General features: G+C 32.0%; 1 protein-coding gene across 1 annotated transcript; it reads left to right on the top strand.

Moving 5' to 3' along the window:
* Positions 1-15,745: 15,745 nt before the first annotated feature.
* Positions 15,746-21,017, top strand: LOC114188230 (leucine-rich repeat receptor-like serine/threonine-protein kinase BAM3). Its single transcript, XM_028076797.1, has 2 exons — positions 15,746-19,011; positions 20,400-21,017. Exons 1-2 carry the CDS (start codon positions 16,380-16,382, stop codon positions 20,735-20,737), a joined length of 2,970 nt encoding a protein of 989 aa, XP_027932598.1. The 5' UTR covers positions 15,746-16,379; the 3' UTR covers positions 20,738-21,017.
* Positions 21,018-22,050: the final 1,033 nt, after the last annotated feature.

Here is a 22,050-nt window from a genome sequence, read left to right as displayed (position 1 = left end):
GTCATCTTGGACTGACTATAAACAACAACAAAAACACATGCACGAACAAATGATGCTTCAGGAGCTCATTACACACATCATAATTAAAGATACCAATAGGAAATAGTGTGCTATAGTAAGGGCCAAAGCATTATCTACAAAGGCAAACGTGGTAGAAGATAAACCTGCTTCAAAAAGGTACGAAAACAAATTTGATCACAAAAGGAAAAATAGTTTTTGAAATTCCCGTCCCAATGGATCTAACCACACCTTCAAGAAAAAAAGTAATTGCTTCGTATGTGGGAATTCAGACCATCATGCACCTCAGTGTAGGCATATAGCAAGAAACGACAATCCTCCTAGGGCAAATATAGTCCAAGAGGAAGATATTTTAGTTGCAGTCATTGCACAAGTAAATTTGATGACCAATGTGAGCAAGTGGGTGGTAGAATCTAGTGCTACCAAGCACATATGTGCAAACATAAGTGTTTTTACCTCCTACACTAGTGTATGAGATGGATAAGAACATGTTTATCTTGGTGATTCCATGAAAATTGTCCTAGGAAAAGGAAAGGTTCTTCTAAAACTTGTATCTGGGAAGACTCTGGCCTTGAGTGATGTGCTACATGTGCCCTCTATCAAAGTTAATCTAATCTTAGTAGCACTATTGGGAAAAGTGGGGGTTAAAATGTCATTCGAATCTGATAAGATTGTAATGACAAAAAATAATATTTTGTGAGGAAGGGATATTGTAATCAACGTCTCTTTGTACTCAATATTTTAAAAATTAGTAATGAATCATGTTCTTCTGCTTATATCGTTGACTCGTATGATATGTGGCATGCTAGATTAGGACATGTGAATTCCTCGTATAGTATGAAATTGCAACGACTAGGATTAATTGGTATGCATGATAAACAAAGTGATAAATATGATGTATATGTAGAATATAAAATAACAAAGAAAACATGTTATCATGTAGAACGTCAAACTGATTTGTTAGGGTTAATTCATACTAATCTAGTTGATTTAAAACAAACCATGTCAAGAGGTGGTAAAAATTATTTTGTAACATTTATAGATGATTATTCTAGATACACCAAAGTGTACTTAATCAAACGTAAGGATGGGGCCTTTGATGTGTTTTTAACTTATAAAGCGGAAGTAGAAAATCAATTGAATAAGAAAATTAAGAGGATTAGATCAGATAGAGGTGGTGAATACGTATTATTTAATGACTTTTGTGTAAAAGAATGTATTATCCATGAAGTAACCCCACAATATTCACCTGAGTCTAATGGAATAGATGAGAGAAAAAAAATAAAAGAATGATGTGCTTATTAGTTCTAGAGTACATGATAACCTTTGGAGAGAAGCCCTTTTTACTGCATGCTTTTTACAAAAGTATAATACCTCATAAGAAAAAGGGTAAAACTCCCTATGAGTTGTAGAGAGGTTATCAACCTAATCTTAAATATATGAAAGTATGGGGGTGCCTAGCTAAAGTAATAATACCTGATCCTAAGAAAAAGAAAATAGGCTCTAAAACCATTGATTGTATGTTCTTAGGTTATGTTGTTGAACATAGTGCTGCTTATAGGTTTCTTGTTCTTAAAAGTAATGTAATTGAACATAATACCATTGTGGAGACAAAAAATGTTGAGTTTTTTGAACATATATTTCCTTTAAAGGTTACTGATACATCTAAACAACTTATAGATAATAATAGTGATGCCATGTGTGAGGTTTTGAGAAGAAGTAAAAGACAAAGGAATGAAACTTCTTTTGGAGATGACTTTTATACATATCTAGTTGGAAATGATCCAACAAGTTTTTTAGAGGCTATTAGGGCTACTGATGCAAAACAGTGGGATAAGGCTATTAGGACTGAAATTGAATCAATTGAGAAAAATAATACTTGGACCTTAGTAGATTTGCCTAAAGGAGCAAAACCCATGGGTTGTAAGTGGATCTTTAAGAAAACGTATCATCCTGATGGATCCATAGACAAATATAAGGCAAGATTAGTAGTAAAAGGTTTTACTCAAAAACCCAACATAGATTACTTTGATACTTTTGCCTTTGTGACTATGATTTCCTCTATTCGAGTTTTGTTAGCTCTAGCAACTATCCATAAGCTAGTGATACACAAGATGGATATTAAGACTGCTTTTTTGAATGATGAATTAGAGGAGGAAATTTATATGACTCAACCTGAAGGGTGTGTTGTCCTTGGTCGAGAAAACAAGGTGTGCAAACTTTTAAAATCTTTGTATGAGTTAAAACAAGCACCAAAACAATGGTAGAAAAACTAGATAATGTGTTACTTTGTGGTGGTTTTTGTAACGTCCCTACTGGAAATTACTTAAATAAAATAAATAATTGATACTTAAAAATTTCAAACGCCATAATTTATTATTCCCAAACGCGGGAAAATTTAAAATTCATACAATGCGCTTAAAATCCAAAATAACAAAATCCATAAAAACTATAATCGTTTACAAGTTCTCCAAATTTAAATAACTGAACTAAAATCATATATAAATGTAATTCAAATCCCATGCAAGCCCTCTTTCCGTCTCTAGGCATCATCAGCATCACTTGGAATATCATCTGCTCCCGTGTGACAAGTCACACGATCATCGCCAAACGTAAACATAAAGGATGAGCTCATAAACAAATATCACATAAATTGATAAATAAATATTCACCCAAGTTACTTTAGTCTAGTTAATTCTTGGCGAAGACCCTATTGCCCCAAGGTTTTCCAACCTTCAAGTCACACAAATAATTGACTATGGACCTAGGATATATGATGCTTCCACGAATCTGTCCGCTCGTGATTCTGCTAAGACCTGAGAAATTTAATTAATTAAATAAAAAATTAATTAATAAATGCGGGTAGTGGGAGCCTTTATGACATTAAATGTTGACTTGTATGATGTGGAATAGTACTAACTCAAATGGTTGAGAGTATTTGATTGTGTTGAGAGGACTTGGGTTTCAGTCTTATGTATGTCAAATTGTGTGATATTTTAATTGTGCATTTTTTTGATAATATAATTGATCGTGATGAGTGATAATAAAATTCTAGATTTATAAGAATTATCATCACTACTAAAAAAAACTCATATTTCTTACCAATTTTGTTTTGATTTTTTTTGTAGGAAATACTTATAAATTTTGTTATGAAAAAAAAATTGCAGGAAATTCCTGCCAATTTTTTTTGCAAAATATTTTGTATAAAACACTTTTCGCAACAAATTTTGTAGGAAATATTTGCGAATTTTATAATTTTGTAGAAAATAATTACCCACGAAGGAATTACCTACCAATTAAAATTCTTAAAAAAAATAGCAGGAAAAAGTATTTTCTTGCAAATTTTTTAACAAATTTGCAAGAAAATTCTCATGTAATATGAGAATTTTTAGTAGTCATGAAACATGAATTGGTTGTGTATTGGTATAGATAATTGAATGGTTGTGTGTTCGAACCTTGGTCTACATAAAATAACTTTTTTTTGCCGAAATTCTTTTTGGCATGACTCTGAAGGAACAGAAACCCTAGCCGCCTAAGAGGGCAGCCGAAAGGAATTATAAAACCACCATAGAACCAATATTGAATAACCATTTAGCTAATTTTATTGGAATTTTCGTTTTACTATCATTAGGGTTTATCAAAGCATAGTTAAGTGACCAATTAAGGGTGAAAGAGTGGTTTGTTGGGGCTGCCATTGGTGCATACTGTGAGCAGAGAAGTTTGAGAGTAAACACAATGTTAGTGAGAGAGATAAGGAGCTTAACGGAGGTGAGAGCAAGGAAGGCTTCGTGGATCAAAGAGCTAGCTTAAGTGTTGCAATTGGAGCAAGGATTACCAGGTTATGGGAGTTGTTATTGGTTTTGATGTAATTAATATGTATTGCATGATATGTTGAGTATTGGTTATGTTTAAATTCTACAATTTCGTGATTCCTATTCGGGTTTCTGGAATTTTTCCAGAAACCGCCTGACAGTGTGGAAGGAACCGCCAGGCAACACATGCGTTTACATAGTTTTCTAGGTTTTTCCCAAAAACTGCCTGACAGTACAATTGGCCCGCCAGGTGACTCATCCTGCATAACCCAGTTTTCTGGGTTTTATATGAATGACCTGGTAGTGATGGACACCCGCCAGGCGACACGAGCTACATTGCTTTATTTTTTATGTTTTGCGCATTCTGGGAATGTAAAGGACTCATGAGAGTCTTTATGAATTGTGATATTAAGTACCTTGACAAATTGGGTGGGAGAACCTATGATTTCTACAAACGCGATGAATTCAAGATTTCATGGATATTAGGGTTGTGCCAATTGAGGAATTTTGGGTAGCATGATTTGTATTGCAATTGATGGAAAGTTCTTGGTATAATCGATTGGTAATTATCTATCTGTGGAACGGAACGCATTAAAGAGTAGTTATAAGGAAAAATTGATAGAATGATATGACTTTTGGAGAATAGACTTCGCACAAGTGCAAAACCAAATCTAGAATTTTCCAGAAAGTGATGCACCACCCGGCGGCTCGTAGGTTACCGCCAAGCGATAGCGAGGAAAGTGATAGTTGAGGTTGATTTCTGTGTGGCTCGAGTAAGGGGTGCTGTTAGGGGTTCAAGTCGAATTAAATAGGAGGAAAACTAAGACTACGTGCATGAGAAATAATGGAAGTAGGTAATGGTGGGGAGTATGTATTGATAGTAAATGGTTAAGTAATAAGCATGAATGGGTTGTGTGATTGGTGTGCTTTGGGTATAGGCGCATTGAGGTCAAATGTAGGATTAGAAGGGGGGCACTTGATGCAAATACCTATAGATATGAAAGAGAGATAGGACTACTCGATAAGATAGCAGTAATATTAAGGATTACACTGTGGATACCTAGCTTTGCCATAAGTTAACAAAATTGCACACCTTTGGGTTATATGCTTAAATTATAAAACTAACAATTGATGTTTATAATATGAAGTATGATGAATGGATATGTGGTTGAAGGTAGCTAATGATGTTGTGGGAGATCTGGATGGGAATGGATAGGGATTGGCTGCCTTAGGATTCATTCAGGATTGACTAAAAACCAGTACTACACAAGTATTGGTGTAGCACCTAACAGTGGTGTTTGACCCGCCAGGCGATAGTTACAATCACAGTGGGCTACTGGAACGTGTGGCGCTAGCGGCGAGGATAGTCCCACCAAGCGATGTCTGCAAGGTTAGTGGCTCTTAGGACGTGCAGCGCCTAGCAGCACGAGGCTTCCTCTAGACGGCCTGAAACTGGATTTCCCCTGGCGGCTCTGGAGCAGCATAAGACGATAATGCAGGGGTAGCACGCTTGTTTGCTTTGGATGTTTGTGGTCTACAAGGCTTTGGTGATACCTTAAAGATCGACTTGCTAGAGTGTTTCTTGAGTTGTGGCTCGTAATGTATCTCTTGAGTTGTGGCTCGGGATAGGGGTTAAACACGTGGCATTCCTTGAGTTGTGGCTTAAAATGACATCTCTTAAGTTGTGGCTCGGATTGGCGAGTGTTGTCAGTATGAGTGTGCAAGTTGTGGCTCGTACGGATGGGTTTAGAAGATTGCCCTCCTCAATAGTTAGCTGACGAGTTTGGTAGTCTTAGGACATTACGAACGATGTTCGTATTGGAAACTCCACCTGGTGTTACAGAGTGTGGTCCATAGCAGGTTTCCCGCACGTGTTCTACAAGTTGTCGCTTGTCGGTGTGGCAGCAAAAGTATCTTGAGGTATTCATCTAAAGACGTAAAACATGGATAACATGGTGGTGGCCATGTGGCTTTGTATCAAAGGATGGAGTTTCTTTGATGAATGTATGTTTATATATATTTGAATTATTATATGTTTCTGTTAGCTCACCCTATCTGCTTGTGTTTGACGATGATCGTGTAATCCTTTACACGGGAGCAGATGATGTTGCAGGCGGTTCTGGTGAGGCTTAGCATCGGAGAGGGGCTAAACGAGAAACATTTTCATGGAGTTTATGTTTTATGGATTTTAGTTATCGCTTATGGATTTAAATAATTTTTGTAAACCTTTTGATATTGTAAGCGAGTATTTTTAATTGTAGTTTTTCGCGCATTATTGATGTAATAAATGTTCTAAATTTTCCCACGTTTTTGGGAAATGAAGTTTTAATAAATGAGGTATTATTCATATTTCTTTATTGTATTATTTAAATTCGTAATATCTGACCAAGATGTTATACTGCCTCTAAAAACCTCCTCGCTCGTAGCCCAACTCTACGGACCTCCCCGCTCGTAGTCCAACACACGTGATCCACCAGCTACGAACCTTCCCGCTCGCAGCAGCTCTCAGGTGTGAGCATGGAACATACGAACATCCTTGCTCGTATCCCCACACGAGAGCATCATAAATAGGTGGTCTATCCAGAAACATACCTCTCCTTCTTTTCTCTTCTTTCTTCAAGCTCTCTCTCCTTTATTTTCCTTCTAGTATCTTGAGTCACTTACTCTTTCAAGAGTACTTTCTTGTTAGTTCTTAGATCCTCAGAAAATCTAGGAAGTTCCTGTTTCATCCTAGAGGGCTTGTGAAACACATCGCGGATAAGTCTTTAAGGGCAGTGAATATACATGCCTCAAGAAGGGCTCTTTTGTTCGTGATTTGTCAAATTAACAACAATAAGTCGTGTTAAGATGGCATGATTTTATTTCAAAGTATTTTTAAAGTTGAAGTTATGTCAAGTTGACACTAGTTGAGCTTAGAGCATTTTAATCTAAAGTTATGCCAACTTAGTACGTTTTTTACCAAAATTGATCTAAAGTCGTGTTACCTTGACATGACTTCAAGTTTAAAATACACTAAATTGAAGTCGTGTCAACTTAACATAACTTCTATCAAAACGGAACTAAGGTTGTGTCAACTTGACACATCTTCAATTTAAAATGCAATGAATTGGAGTTGTGTCAACTTTGCATGACTTCTATCAAAACTGAACTAAAGTTGTGCCAATTTGATATGACTTTAAGTTTTAAAATGCACTAGTCTAAAGTTCTGCCTACTCTTTGCATGACTTCAACTTTAAAAATGTTTCGAACTAAAATCATATCACCTTGATATGACTTTTTTCACAGTGAAATTTTGTCACCTTCACACCACTTTCATAATTTTTTGAAAATCTCAATCATTTTGATAATTTTGAAAACAAAATTGCACCTTGTCTATATATTATAATATAGATTTTAAAGACAGAATATTATATATATATATATATTTTATAATTTAAACAAAACATAAAATTTAAAAGTAAATTAGAAGAAAAGTAAATGTAAGTTAATTTCACAATAAATTAAGAATGATAATACAATAACAATAAGTTAAAAATACTGGTGTTAACGAAGTTGATTTTGTTTTATATTTAGAGATTAAAAATTAAATCATGAACAGATTCACTATACACAAATATATAAATATCAATATATTATTTATATAAATAATAAATTTTATTTTATTTTGAAGAAAAATAATATTATTTTATTTTAAAAAATTGAGATTCAATTAAATTATATATATATATATATTTATTTATTAACGACTAAATTAAATACAAAACAATAATATTTAACACTAATCATAACCGGTGATATAACAATGTTATGTCTCATATCAAATGGTCTCACACATGGACATTAGTAAATTTTATACAAAGAATTAACAAAAATTTAAAAAAAAAAATTATAAACTGACGCATGACATCTTTATTATCACTTGGAAAATACTAACAAAAATAGCTTAACCGGGTAAATTTAAAAAAAATTAAAACTTTGAGAAAACAAAAATAAAAATGAGAACCTTCTTGTAACTTTTTAACATATGAAGATAAAGAGTAATTAAATATTTAAAAATCTAGTTAAAAATATATATGAATAAAATGTTTATTTAACAAATATTCCAAAAGGAAATAATTATATATATATATATATATATATATATAATCACTTCTTTCATGATTTAAAATATTATTCCATATTATCTAATTTAAAACTATATTTTAAATTCTATAATTTGAAATCTGAATTGTACAACTTTTTAAATTGTATAATTTAGAATTACATTTCAAATTGTTTTAAAGAGAAATGAGTGTTGATCCTAGGACAAAGGTTGATCATACAAACCGAGGAATTTATTTGTTCAGGATTCTTTCATGTTCAAATCAGTAAAAATATAAATTATAATAAGACAGAATAAGTATGAAAAGAAGTGCATACTCCTTGTAGTATTGTGACATATTTATAAACTTTTTTGAACCTTACTAAAATATATAAAAAATAAATAAAACATATTATTTTATCACAAGATTTTTGCCTTTCTTTTATTATTATCATAAGTGTGTGAATAATTTCCTGAATTATGGGGTAGCAGCAGATTTGGTGAATATATTATATTATTTGACTAGATACTGTATTTATGGGTTATTATTGTCAAACTATATATTATATATTATTATTTGTTGGGTGTTAATTGGTAACACGGTCATGGGAATAAATCTCCAAACTCGGAATTCACGAATTAAAATATAATATAAATTTATCATGACAGTTATAGGTTGTTGATATTTTTCATATTATGGGAATGGAATAAAAAAAATGGAGTGAGGAAAAAAAAACTAATTAAATTATTATAAGTTTTTGTTTGTTTGTTATACAATACATTATATTCTTTAGTTTTAGTTATTTACTCATAAAAGTAGAAAAAAGAAGCACAAGTTAATAACTAAAAAAAAAAAGTAAAAACTCAAACATTATCTAAAAGCTAAGATTTAAACATGATAAAAAGAATCATATAATTACCATTAACACAGAGACCATTAACCAATAAATCTTAGTAAAAAAGCACGTTGTCAGATTGAAATATGTTGATTCTTTCCTTATTTATCTTATGTAGGTTGCGTAAAACAAGTCAAAATAAGTTGGTAAGTGTTACTATATATACATTAGAAAATTAAAATAAAAAATAAAATGAATTATTTTATAAGATTAAATAAGTCATTTCATATAATTTTGTTAAATTCTTATTTTAAACTTAGGTAGATATTAATTTTAGCATATTAAAAAGGTTTTTTTCTTTCCTAAAAATAATTTTAAAGAAACATGTCCAAACAAATCATAAATATACTAATTTGATAGGTATATTAAAGTTTTTTTCCATAAAAACATCTACAAGAAACATAAAAAATTTGTATTAGTTTTTTCAAAAATTAAAATTAACTTATACATTAACTAATTTACAGAAAATCTATCATACAATTTATCTAAATTTTAATTTTTTTAATCGATACATATAGTAATTTTAACTTAAAAAATTATTTTATTTTTTCTCTTCTATAAATCCTTATAAAAATAAGTCATCCAAACCTAATCATCACCCCATTTTATCACTTTTTTCTTACTCCTTTACCAAACATAGATTTTTTTTTTCATTTCTAAAACAAATGATGAAGTGTTTTCACTCTCTACTTTTTTAGGTTTGCAAGGGAAAAATAAAAGAGGGAAGAGAATCATGTGTGCAAACTTGGAGAGTGCAAAACCCTAGAAAAAGACCAACAAAAAGTTGCTCCTATGTCTTTGGTGTGCAAACTATTATCCACTCAATGGACCATATTTTCATGAAAAACCAAAACATTTGTGAACAAAAACATGTTGAAAGGGCATGCGCATGCCAATCAAATATGATTAAAACTTTATGCACATATAGTTTCTCTTATCATTACCTATGATTCCCTAATTTGATTTTGAACTAACTAACCAAACATATCAACCCACTTAAAAGATGTGTTTTTTTACAACAAAAGAGCTAATAATCGAACCCTAATTTGTGAAGAAAGTTGTCTAAAGCTAATAATTAAGGTGATCCCATTTCCTTGTAAAGATATATATAACAAAGCAAAGACCTATAAACTATAGGATTATTGTAGGTTAGGAGAAACATGATTTCTATGCATTTCAATTTCAAACACTTCAATAATTTTATTCTCTGTGCCACCACCACCATGATCTTTCTCCCTCTCACAAAAACAAGAGGTGGATAAAGGGAAGCTCCATTATGCAATTTTCAATGTACACACACCTATATAGGGTGCTACCTAAACTTGATCCATGCAATGCATTGTTCTATTGCACACACACAACTTTATTCATTAGTTTTTGCCTTTTGCCACAAATTTTGAATTTATTATTATTTTGCTCTATTCTTGAAGTGAAGAGAAAGTGTATTTTTCTTAGGAAAAGAGACAATGCACCTAAAGTACTTATGTTGAGTGGCAGATGGCAGAAATGGGCCATAATATCCACCATCCAAAACAAAACAAAGAATTCACAGAGTGGGACCCTCTTTTGCAGCAATAAATCTTCCAACTATTATGCTTTGTCTTCAAGCATAGATCATGCCAAGCTCAGGTTACAGCCACGGTGGCATTCACCAGTTTTAGCAGGTAATAATGATGGAGAAACAATTGTGGTAAAATGAAGAAAAAGGGTAATTTTAATGTATGATCATTGCCAATTTTGACATTATTATCTAATTATGCATAATGTCTAAGTTAAAATTATGTTCAATGATGTGTGAACAAAGTATAAACACTTTACATTGACCATGGAAGAAATGAATTAAGCTTAAACATGTTTTTAATACTTGTAAAATGTAATTAAAATGTAATTAAAATGGGTGAATTTTAATTTTGAATCTAAAATTGAGAGGTTTAAGAAACATTGAGATGGAAAAAAGAAGAAGCAAAAGTGAGAGGGTAATTAAGAGAGAGATGCATGGGGTGTGTTCATTATTGTTGTTGTATAGGACACAGTGTCCTTTATTCATGTGCAAGGTGGTGAATAAGAAGAAGGAAAGAGGGTCCAAAAGGGGCCACATGAATCAACCTCAAAAGAAAATATTAAAATTTGTGGAGTTTATGGGATGACCTAGGTTGATTTCATGTATACTTATATCCACATTATTACACTTCCTGCCTTGTCCTTGTTGGTTGCTACTCCCAACTCAATGGATATGAGATCAACTTTAAAATTTTAAAATTTTAAAATATTAAAATAACTGTTTCATGTCATTTTTGTTTATTCTATAATGTTATATAATGTTATGATCTTTGATAATTGTAATATTCAAATTGTTGCCTACTTAACTAATAAAAAGTGGAATATAAATATTCTTTTTTTTCAAAAATAATATATTTTCATATTGTACAAGTATCACTGTAAACAAAATCATTAAATAATACCTAATTCAAAGACAAAAAATATTAATCACTATATTACTAAGTTATACACTATTTTATAAATTAAAAATTATTGATATCTAAAATAATTTTTATTATTAATAAAAATTAATTATTAGTTAGTGAATCAGAGTTTTATAAATTAAAAATTATTGATATCTAAAATAATTTTTATTACTAATAAAAATTAGTAATTAGTCAGTGAATCAGAGTTTAAGTCAGTTTCTAACATTAGTTATAATATAATTGTTTTAGTTCAATTTTGTCATTTTAGTCATAATATTTCTTTTTTCAAATAGGTCTTAATTTTCGTCAATTTTGTTCAATTTGATATTTTTTTTGCTAACGCCGTTTAAATGGTTACCAATAATAAATCATGACTACCACGTGTCATTTCGTATTTTTTTAAAAATTTTTTAATAAATGTCTACGTGTCAATCCAACAATGTGTCACATGTCAAAGTTAATGTTTTAATTCAATTTAATTCTTATATTCATTATTTTTGTTCAATTTAGTTCCAATTTTTTTAAAATGGAACAATTTTGTCTCTCTTCAAATTTAAATTGAGACCAAATTTAATTTTTATATAAATGTTTATAATCATGATTTTAATAAAATTCACATTTTATTAAATATTTTGTTTTAGGAATATAATTAGTTTAAAATTAGAATGAAAATGGTAAAGATGAGAACTAGGTAAGGAATAATAAGAGACACCAAGTGATGCTCTTAAAAATAATTTTGTAGACAATTTAAACTAATATTCCATTAACCAACAATAAAACTACAACTATTCAACAATTTAAAACTACTTCCATTGTACCAAATCATTTTAAATTTCACAACTTTCATATTCATATATTTCTACATTTCCAAAATACAATACAACAACTCACATCAATGAATTTTTCTTACATAAATTTACAGGTCGTAACCAAGTCACATCTTATATCTTAAGATCAGTGGCAAATCTAAGATCCTAAGTTAGTAGAGTCAAGTCAAGTGGTGTATTTGTATACTTTCAACTACACACAAATATATCATAGAGTAACAACCATCAGATTCAAATATATAAAATTAGGAGAAAGAAAATATTTTTTTTTTCTAAATATATAGTAGTAATTTAAACAAAACCAAAGAGTGTACCTACATATCCTATCGTGATGTATATCCATCACGACTTAAAATGTTATCAAATTTTAACTAACTTCTCTCACCCCAAACTTATAACTACTCAAAAAACTTAGTTTCACATAGGAAACTCAAACATACCTATCTTAGTCTAGGAGAGAGTCATGTTCGTCCATCAAACCACACATGCAACACAATTTCCTATGCATGCAACCATTCACATGCAATCAATCCCACACATAGAGATACTTACTCTAAACTATATTTTTTATATTATACCTGTTCTTCTGTGTGGTAGTTTTATTATGACAGATTCAAATCTTGAAAAGGATAAAGAAAGACGTTTTAGAGATAATAACTTGTATAAAATAAATTTGAATAATATTTTTTTATATATAAACCTTTTTTACTGTAATTTATTTTGTTTTATGGGTATAAATTATGTAATTTTCATTTTTTTTAAATTGAGTTCTAAATGATTTTTTTTTTATCGAAACAAGTATGAAGACAACTTGTTACATGAATTGATAACAAGTCTGTTATGTAAATTAGTTAACTAATTCTTACAAATAGATGTAATTGATGGTTCAAATAATCTAATATTTTTGCTTTACAAGCTTTTAATGTTGGACTTTCTTATTTGTTTACTTTATGTTTGGATAGGAAATTTTATAATTTTTAAAATATTCAAATACATTGAATTTGAATTGATATCATTTAAAATTGTTTATTTTTTAAATGTTTTGTTTGAACAAGAGAATTCATATTTAGTGAATTTTAATTTTTTTATTTAGATAAAGTAGTTTAATTACCATTAAATTCAAAACACTATTTAAATATCAAATACTTGTTAAAAAAAAAAACAAATATCAATATTGACAATATTTTGTAGTCAATCTTGATTATTGTTCTCAATTTTTGTTAAACAAGATTATTTTCAAGATATGAAATGTGATATTAAACTATATCCAAGTAAGATAGTATCAGGTTGGGCTCATGCAAGCTTGGTCGAGACAGTTCAAGCTAGAGTCAAGCCAAGTCAACCCAAGCTCAATATTTGAGTCTTGACAATATTGGCCCAACTTAGGCCAAGTAAGTCAGAGTTTTGATCGAGCCAAGTTGGTTTAGTTCTAAATCAAGTCGAGTTAGCCTAGGTCTAGGTTGAGATCATTCATCCTAGGTCTAAGTTGAACAGAGTTGGTTCAGACCTAAGTTGAGTCAAGTCTTTCTAGGCTTAAGTTGAGCCAAGTCAGGATAACCACATTCTGTTGAGTCGGGATAAGTCCACATTTATTTGAGTTAGGCTGACTCATGTTAGCCAAGTTGGAATAGGTTCAAATAAATTCTAGTTCGATCAAGATCAAATTGGACCTAGTCCGATCAATTTAGGTATTTAAAATTATTTAATTCTAAGTAAATCAATTACTCTAATAAAATTTTAGAATTTTATATTCATTTAAAATTATTTGTCCAAACAACATATTTTGTTATAGAAATTTTAAATTCTCTAAAATAATAAATTATTCTCTAAAATAATCCAAAATTTGCAATTTTTAATGGTATGAAATACAAAATAAATTTACAAATTGTAATGGACTGAAATACATAAAGGAATTGATTTGATGGTTTCACGATTGATTTATGAAATGATAGTGAAAATTGTATTCCACATTAGTTAGAATTTTGAAACCTTGTTTGGATGATGTCAATAAATAAAGTATAAAATTCAAAACCTCCATGTATATTGGACTTTTATGTTATTATATAATTTTTTTTATATTATGTTTTTAATACTATATATTTAAATATGTTCATAGATTTTATAAAATTAGTGTGTTTTTATAAAAAAATATTCTTTGTTTTTGATCCCTCTAGAAGCGTAAATAATTGTTTTTTAATTTCATGAACAGATGTAAATTTTAGTTTAATTTATATTAAATATTTTTGTGTACTTTTTATTTTTCCAAATTTTGAAATCTCTAAGTTTAATCTTTTAACATGCACATTGGGGTAAGTAAATAACATCACAAAATTTTCATTCTAGCCATTTTTGAGTTGTTGGTAATGCAGTAATCTTTAACCTAAAGTAAAAAAACACATAAGAAACGAAAGAGAGAAAAGTGGTAAGAAAAATGTTTGGAAAAGCTCAGTGTATACGAATCAAAATAAAAACTCATAGTATCACATTAAAAGACACATCGATTTTGAAGTTTAAATATTATTAGAAGATAGATATAAATTTAAAGATACTTGTAAAAAAGTGATTGCCTTAGTTGTTTAAAATTACGTTAGTTCATATTTTAAGGTGATTTTAGATCACTCATGTTAATGATTTTTCTCTTTACACTTTATTATTAAATGAACCTTGATTCGTCTGTAGCAATCAACTATTTAATTACATTGGATCAGGTTTTGAAAAAAAAAAAGGTGATTTTGATAACTAAACACCAAACTTAAGAAATTGAAAATTATTTTAGAAAACTATTGTTTTAAAATTTTAATATTTAGAGACTACCATATGTATTTTTTTAATTTGAGGAAGTATAATTTTTATTTTAAAATTTGTGAAACTATAACCAGATTTATCATACGTTTCAAAAACCAAAAATGTAATTAACTCATAATAAATTATGAAAATTGAGAAAGTAAAATTATATGTAGTGTTGATTTAATTAAAGTAGGTCGAAAATCTAATTTACTTATACTCCATAATAAAATATACGTTACTTTTTATTTTATTTTACACATATCCCCATTTCAGAAGCAAAATCCCACAAAATCTATCCATTATATATACACCACACTAATCGACTTTTACCTTTTTATAATTAACATCTAATTATTAATTATGATGCTAATCATGTGCAAGATCCAAGAATTTGATTCCTCATGCACTTTAACTTATAGAGGGCAATTATGATTTCCATAATAGAAAACTAAAAACTGTGTGTGCAAGTTAAATATCCATCGCATTTAACAGATATATAAGGGGGTACTTTGTTTAGACAGAAAACAAGTGCTTTTAAAAAAAAGTGATTTTTATAAAAGTAGAAGTTGTTTTATGCTTATTTTGTTTATGTGTCTACTTATTTAGATAAACAGTTGAAAGTAACTTATCAGAATAAACAGGTTTTAATTTCTGCTTACTTTAAAAGATTTAAATAAATATATAAAAAATTGTAATAATAGATAAGTGAAAACAAAACATATCATAATGTCTCCAACTTTTGCATTAACTAACTCATTTGATTTTGTGACAAACACAACAGTGATTTGTTATGATTGAACCCCTTTCAATTTCTTCTCCATGTTCTTCTTTTTGCTTTTCCACGAAAAAGTTGAAGTGTGCTTCCAGACACACACCTTGAGCAGAAACAAAAAACGCTTAAATTTGTTGTAAAAGTTGTATTCTAGACCATGACGGGTACTTAAAGATGTCCATGGATGGTTTAATCATGTCACTAGAGCTGCATGAAAGAAGATTCCAAATCTGAATCAGCTGCCATGTTGGACCCTCTCATTCACAAATCAGAGAGAGGAAAATTATGTGAAATGAAAAAGCAAAGGAAAATGGTGAAACTGGTTTCAAAAACCGACACAAAGTGGAACACTAAACATTAATTGGGTGATGAATCTGTCTGTGGTTAATGGTTATCCATATACAATTTTTTTTTTCTACTCCAACAACACTTTTGCTTTTGCTTTTTAAAAGCTAAAGATGACACCAAAGCAGTGTGTGTAAGTGTGTGCTGTGAATGTGAAGAAGAAAAAGTGTTGAGGGAAAGAAAGAGAACAACAACATTGGATGCTGGTAGTGTTGTTTGTGCTAGCTTTCTATGCTCTTCATTAGACAATTAATCTTATCATTCTGTTAGTGTATAACCAGATAAACCTTTTAAGGTCTATGAAATGTTGTAATTGCTGGTGTATTTGGTTTCTTTCATTCATATTCTACTCCTCTAAGCCACTTCTCTCTCACAAATGGCTACCCTTTCTTCTTTCAGTTTTGTACCCTTTTGCATGCTCTTGTTCCTTGTGTGTCTCGCTGGTCCTGTTTGTGTTTCTTCACTTCAACTTTCCCTGAGAAGGCAAGCTTCAATCCTTGTTTCCATGAAGCAAGATTTTGGAGCTGCTAACTCTTCTCTCAGAAGCTGGGACATGTCAAACTACTTGTCCCTTTGCAGTTGGTATGGCATTGAGTGTGACCATGAGAACAGGTCGGTGGTGTCAATTGACATATCAGATATGAATGTTTCAGGGTCAGTTTCAGCTGCCATCACAGGACTCTTGAGCCTTGAGAGTGTGTCACTCCAGGGAAATGGCTTCTCTGGGGAGTTTCCAAGTGAAATCCACAAGCTACCAAGGCTCAGGTTCCTCAACATGTCTGCAAACATGTTCAGTGGGAATTTGAGTTGGAAATTCTCCCAGCTAAAGGAGCTTGAAGTGGTGGATGCTTATGACAATTCTTTCAATGGCTCACTTCCTCTGGGTGTCACTCATCTCCCAAAGATCAAGCACTTGAACTTTGGAGGGAACTACTTCTCTGGGGAAATCCCTCCAAGCTATGGAAACATGTGGCAGCTCAAGTACCTGTCCCTTGCAGGGAATGATTTGAGAGGATTCATACCAAGTGGGCTTGGGAATCTCACCAACCTCACTCATCTTTGCTTGGGATACTACAATCAGTTTGATGGTGGAATCCCTCCAGAGTTTGGTAAGCTCACCAATCTGGTTCATCTAGACATTGCAAACTGCAGCTTGACAGGTCCAATTCCTGTTGAGTTGGGAAACCTGAAGAAGTTAGACACTCTCTACTTGCAAACCAATCAGCTGAGTGGTTCAATCCCTCCCCAGCTGGGAAACTTGACTAGATTAAAAGCTCTTGATCTATCATTCAACATGCTCACAGGAGGCATCCCTGATGAGTTCTCAGCTCTTCAAGAGCTTACCGTCTTGAACCTGTTCATAAACAAGCTGCATGGAGAAATTCCTCACTTCATTTCTGAGCTACCAAACTTGGAGAATCTCAAGCTTTGGCAGAACAACTTCACTGGAGTGATTCCTTCAAATCTTGGCCAGAATGGCAGGTTGCTTGAGCTTGACTTGTCAACAAATAAGCTCACTGGTTTGGTGCCAAAATCTCTCTGCCTTGGAAAGAGGCTGAAAATTCTGATCCTGCTCAAGAACTTTCTCTTTGGATCTTTGCCTGAGGATCTTGGTCAATGCCACACACTCCAAAGAGTCCGTTTGGGTCAGAACTACTTAACCGGGCCATTGCCACATGGGTTTCTCTATTTGCCTGAACTTTCACTTGTGGAGCTTCAGAACAATTATCTCAGTGGTGGCTTCCCACAATCAACGAGCAGCACACCCTCCAAACTAGCACAGTTGAACCTATCAAACAACCGCTTCTCAGGGTTTCTTCCAGCCTCAATTTCAAATTTTCCAAACATGCAAATTCTTCTGCTTAGTGAAAACAGATTCTCCGGAGAAATTCCACCAGTTATAGGGAGGTTGAAAAGCATCCTCAAGTTTGATATAAGTATGAACAACTTTTCAGGTACTATTCCACCTGAGCTAGGTAACTGTGTCTTACTCACCTACTTAGATTTCAGCCAAAACCAGCTATCAGGTCCCATTCCTGTTCAAATTGCTGAAATCCACATATTAAACTATCTCAATGTCTCATGGAACCACCTAAACCAAAGCCTTCCCAAGGAACTTAGGACCATGAAGGGCTTAACTACAGCAGATTTCTCTCACAACAACTTCTCAGGTTCAATACCTGAGGGGGGGCAATTCTCAATCTTTAATTCCACATCCTTTGTGGGTAATCCTCATCTATGTGGCTATGACTCCAAGCCATGCAACCTTTCTTCAACATCTACTTTGGAGTCTCAAGAAAAAAAGAGTGCAAAACATGGTGTCCCTGGGAAGTTCAAGTTCCTGTTTGCATTGGCATTGTTGGGGTGCTCATTGGTGTTTGCAACCTTGGCCATAATCAAGAGTAGAAAGACAAGGAGGCACTCCAATTCATGGAAGTTAACAGCATTCCAGAAGCTGGAGTATGGAAGTGAGGACATCATAGGGTGCATAAAGGAAAGCAATGTGATAGGAAGAGGAGGATCTGGGGTTGTGTACAGAGGAACCATGCCAAATGGAGAGGAAGTGGCAGTGAAGAAACTCTTAGGAATCAACAAAGGATCTTCCCATGACAATGGCCTCTCTGCAGAAATAAAAACATTGGGGAGAATCAGACACAGGTACATTGTGAGGTTGCTAGCATTTTGCTCAAACAGAGAGACCAATTTGCTTGTCTATGATTACATGCCAAATGGAAGCTTGGGGGAAGTGTTGCATGGGAAAAGAGGTGAGTTTCTCAAGTGGGACACTAGGCTCAAAATAGCCATAGAAGCTGCAAAAGGACTTTGTTATTTGCACCATGATTGTTCCCCTTTGATCATCCATAGAGATGTCAAGTCAAACAACATACTTCTGAACTCTGATTTTGAGGCTCATGTTGCTGATTTTGGGCTTGCCAAGTTCATGCAAGATAATGGTGCATCAGAGTGCATGTCTTCCATTGCTGGTTCCTATGGCTACATTGCTCCAGGTACTTATTTTAAATATTCAACTACATATAATTGGAGAATCATGATTGATAACTTCAAGTTATATCTTCTGCCTCAGTCAAATTTTCTAGCATCACTTCAAGTTGAAGACATTATTATTACCTAACCCCCTCCCTCCACTTAATAAAATATATTGCATACTATATTGCTAGCACACATCATCTGAACAATTTTTACCTGAACATGAAAAGTTTATTAGCTCTTCTTTTAAGCTGAAATTTTTTAGACCTAAATCTACTTTTGGTTCTCATCATGTCATTTTAATTCCTAAAAAATATATATAATTACGTGTTTAATCCTCAAATTACAGTACCATACTGACATAGAAATATGAGACCATGTAAGAGTTTTTCCCTCCAAAAAACTTTTGGAGAACATTGCTGTTGAGTAACTAAGTTTGGGCAAATGAAATGAGTGAAAATGCTAGCATGCAACGGGAAGAATGATTGTAGAGGCTCTTTTTCCCAAGGTTAAAATCAAATTTTTCATGTGTTAAATACACTTGTCATTTATTTTTTGGGTACAGAAATGTTTTTTCCCCTCCTTAGCCACTGTAGCATGATACTTGGTCTTTTTTATGGGACCACAGTGTCCAACACCATGTACGTGGATTCCTAGACTGAACAGTAAAGGCTCCACTAACACAGAGGAAATTCTTTTCACTTTTTTTTCCACGCTAACTGGGTGTGTGCTTGCTTTTTTGCATGCCTTGAAACTACAAACCCTTAAACCAGAACAAATCACAGCCCTCCCTTTTTGACCATCTTCATATCAGTAACAGTCACTCAATGCACATTAACCAAATGCATATATTTTACCCCCCACAAAGTTTCAGATCGAGATCCATGATTCACTTTCTCAAAACCCCAGATGAAAAAGAAACGTGAAGAGTTTAGGCACAAGACACAAGTTGGTCATCTTTTACAAATCTAACTTGTTACTTTGGAAAATTAAAATGAAGCTTTTCCCTTTATCTGTAAAATAATGTTGGACTAGTCTTCCTTTAACTCACCCACTTTTTCTTCATTTATTATCATGTTAAATTAATAATTTGATCCTTTTACCTTGTACCATTCTATTGCAACATTTAATTCCTATTTCAAAGGACAACCACGCAAAATCTTACTTTCTGGTAATTTGGCAATTGACAATCACTGATTTATCAGTGTCTGTCATGTAAAATCTAAAATATAGTGTTTTCTTATGTAGGACTAAAATCAGTGACATGGATAATGACCATTTAACATTATTATATATCTGTTTGTGTAAACATTTAACATCATCATATATGTGTGTATTATAACAATCTAGGGCTATTTTAACTATTGAAATCCTGCATATTTTTTACTGGTTTTTCCTTATGTTGCAGAATATGCATACACATTGAAAGTGGATGAGAAAAGTGATGTTTACAGTTTTGGAGTGGTGCTGCTAGAACTCATAACAGGGAGAAGACCAGTGGGGAACTTTGGGGAAGATGGATTAGACATTGTGCAATGGATCATGATGCAAACAAATGGGAACAAAGAGATGGTGATGAAGATCATTGATGAGAGGCTACATCACATTCCTTTGGCTGAAGCAAAGCAGGTGTTTTTTGTGGCAAAGTTGTGTGTTCATGAACACAGTGTGGAGAGACCAACCATGAGAGAAGTGGTTGAAATGCTTGCACAAGCAAAACAACCAAACACATTTCAGATGCAGTGATCTAGAAAAGTAAAAAGAGAACAATTCAAAACAAAAGGATGAGTTCTTCCTTCATACATATGCTTTGTATTGGTTTCCAAACTAGTTTGTCAAATGAAATTTTCATGTTATTTTTCTTTGCCCTTTTACTTTACTAGCACCTCTTCAATGGGTGCAAGAGAGTCACTATAGTTTATATGTTATGCATGGGAAAGGTAGAATTAATGTTAAACTGTCCATAGCATGTTAAAAGTTTGTATAATACATAGGGATTTTGTTTGGAATGAGTAAACATTTTATATTTTTACTTAATTAGTTTCTTTATACTTTTACTTTTAATTGATACATAAAATTAATTTTAATGGGGAATATAAAAGTTGCAGCTTTTATACAGAAGATACTTTATAAAGCAGCACTATAGTGTACACATATACAGATATATTTAAAAAACTCTTGTAACTTTGTTGTTGCATGCAAATACTTAAAGGTCAAACAAAAGAATCTATGTGTCATTTTGTGTGATGCTTCTTTCCAAATAGACTATAAGAGAGTAGAGATACTCCTATGAAGAGAAAATTCAGGGAATGTGCATATATGCATAAATTATTGGTGACAAATATAGATATAAAATTTATAGTGAAATTCATCATATTAAACATTATTCAACCAAGTATGTTCAAATTGGATTTCTCATTATCCGAATATTTCTCAAAATAATTATTGTTCTGAAAAAAATAAGGGGAGGACAGAATTTTGCTAGTTGGTGGAGGCAGAGAAAGTATATGCCTTCATTGCTCTCAAACTTGGGGCAGTTTTGTTGACTTCATTTATGTGGAGTTTTTTGAATTTTCATAACATGTAGCTCAAAACTTTGACAAATATAAACAAAACTTGGGAGATTTCTTTTCACACCCATGCTTTCTTTCTACACCTCCATAAATATTAAAATTCCTACTTTACTCTTGTTATAGAGCCATGAAGGAGTTTAGGAAATGGGTGAATAATGAATGGGAATGGGAATGGAAAGTAAAATGGAGAAGAGAATGGTTTGAGTGAGAGTTGTCTCAAGTAAAAGAATTTGTACACCTAATACAACAAATAATAATAAAAAAGGATAAAGAGGATGAATGGAATTGAAAAGATAAGGAAGGTACATATACTGTCAAATCTGGATAATATACAAAACCCCTGTATTGGAGAAAACTCATATTTATACAAAATGTTATGGAGTGTAAAGGTAAAATCCCTATGTATGATTTTTTGCTTGGAAGGCAATTATGGATAAGGTACCAACAAAGACAAATCTTAAGAGGAGGGGAGTGCAATTAAGTGAT

The sequence above is a fragment of the Vigna unguiculata genome, chromosome 6, assembly GCF_004118075.2.
Source record: "Vigna unguiculata cultivar IT97K-499-35 chromosome 6, ASM411807v1, whole genome shotgun sequence".
Lineage (NCBI taxonomy): Eukaryota > Viridiplantae > Streptophyta > Magnoliopsida > Fabales > Fabaceae > Vigna > Vigna unguiculata.
Note: the sequence above shows the minus strand (reverse complement) of the source record. Positions and strands in the feature narration are given on the sequence as shown.

What these genes read in the sequence shown, in the direction of transcription:
- LOC114188230 (XM_028076797.1), top strand. Translation starts at nt 16,380, where the DNA reads ATGGCTACCCTTTCTTCTTTCAGTTTTGTACCCTTTTGCATGCTCTTG. An exon ending in CTATGGCTACATTGCTCCAG is followed by an intron (nt 19,012 to 20,399) that starts GTACTTATTTTA and finishes CTTATGTTGCAG; the next exon opens with AATATGCATACACATTGAAA.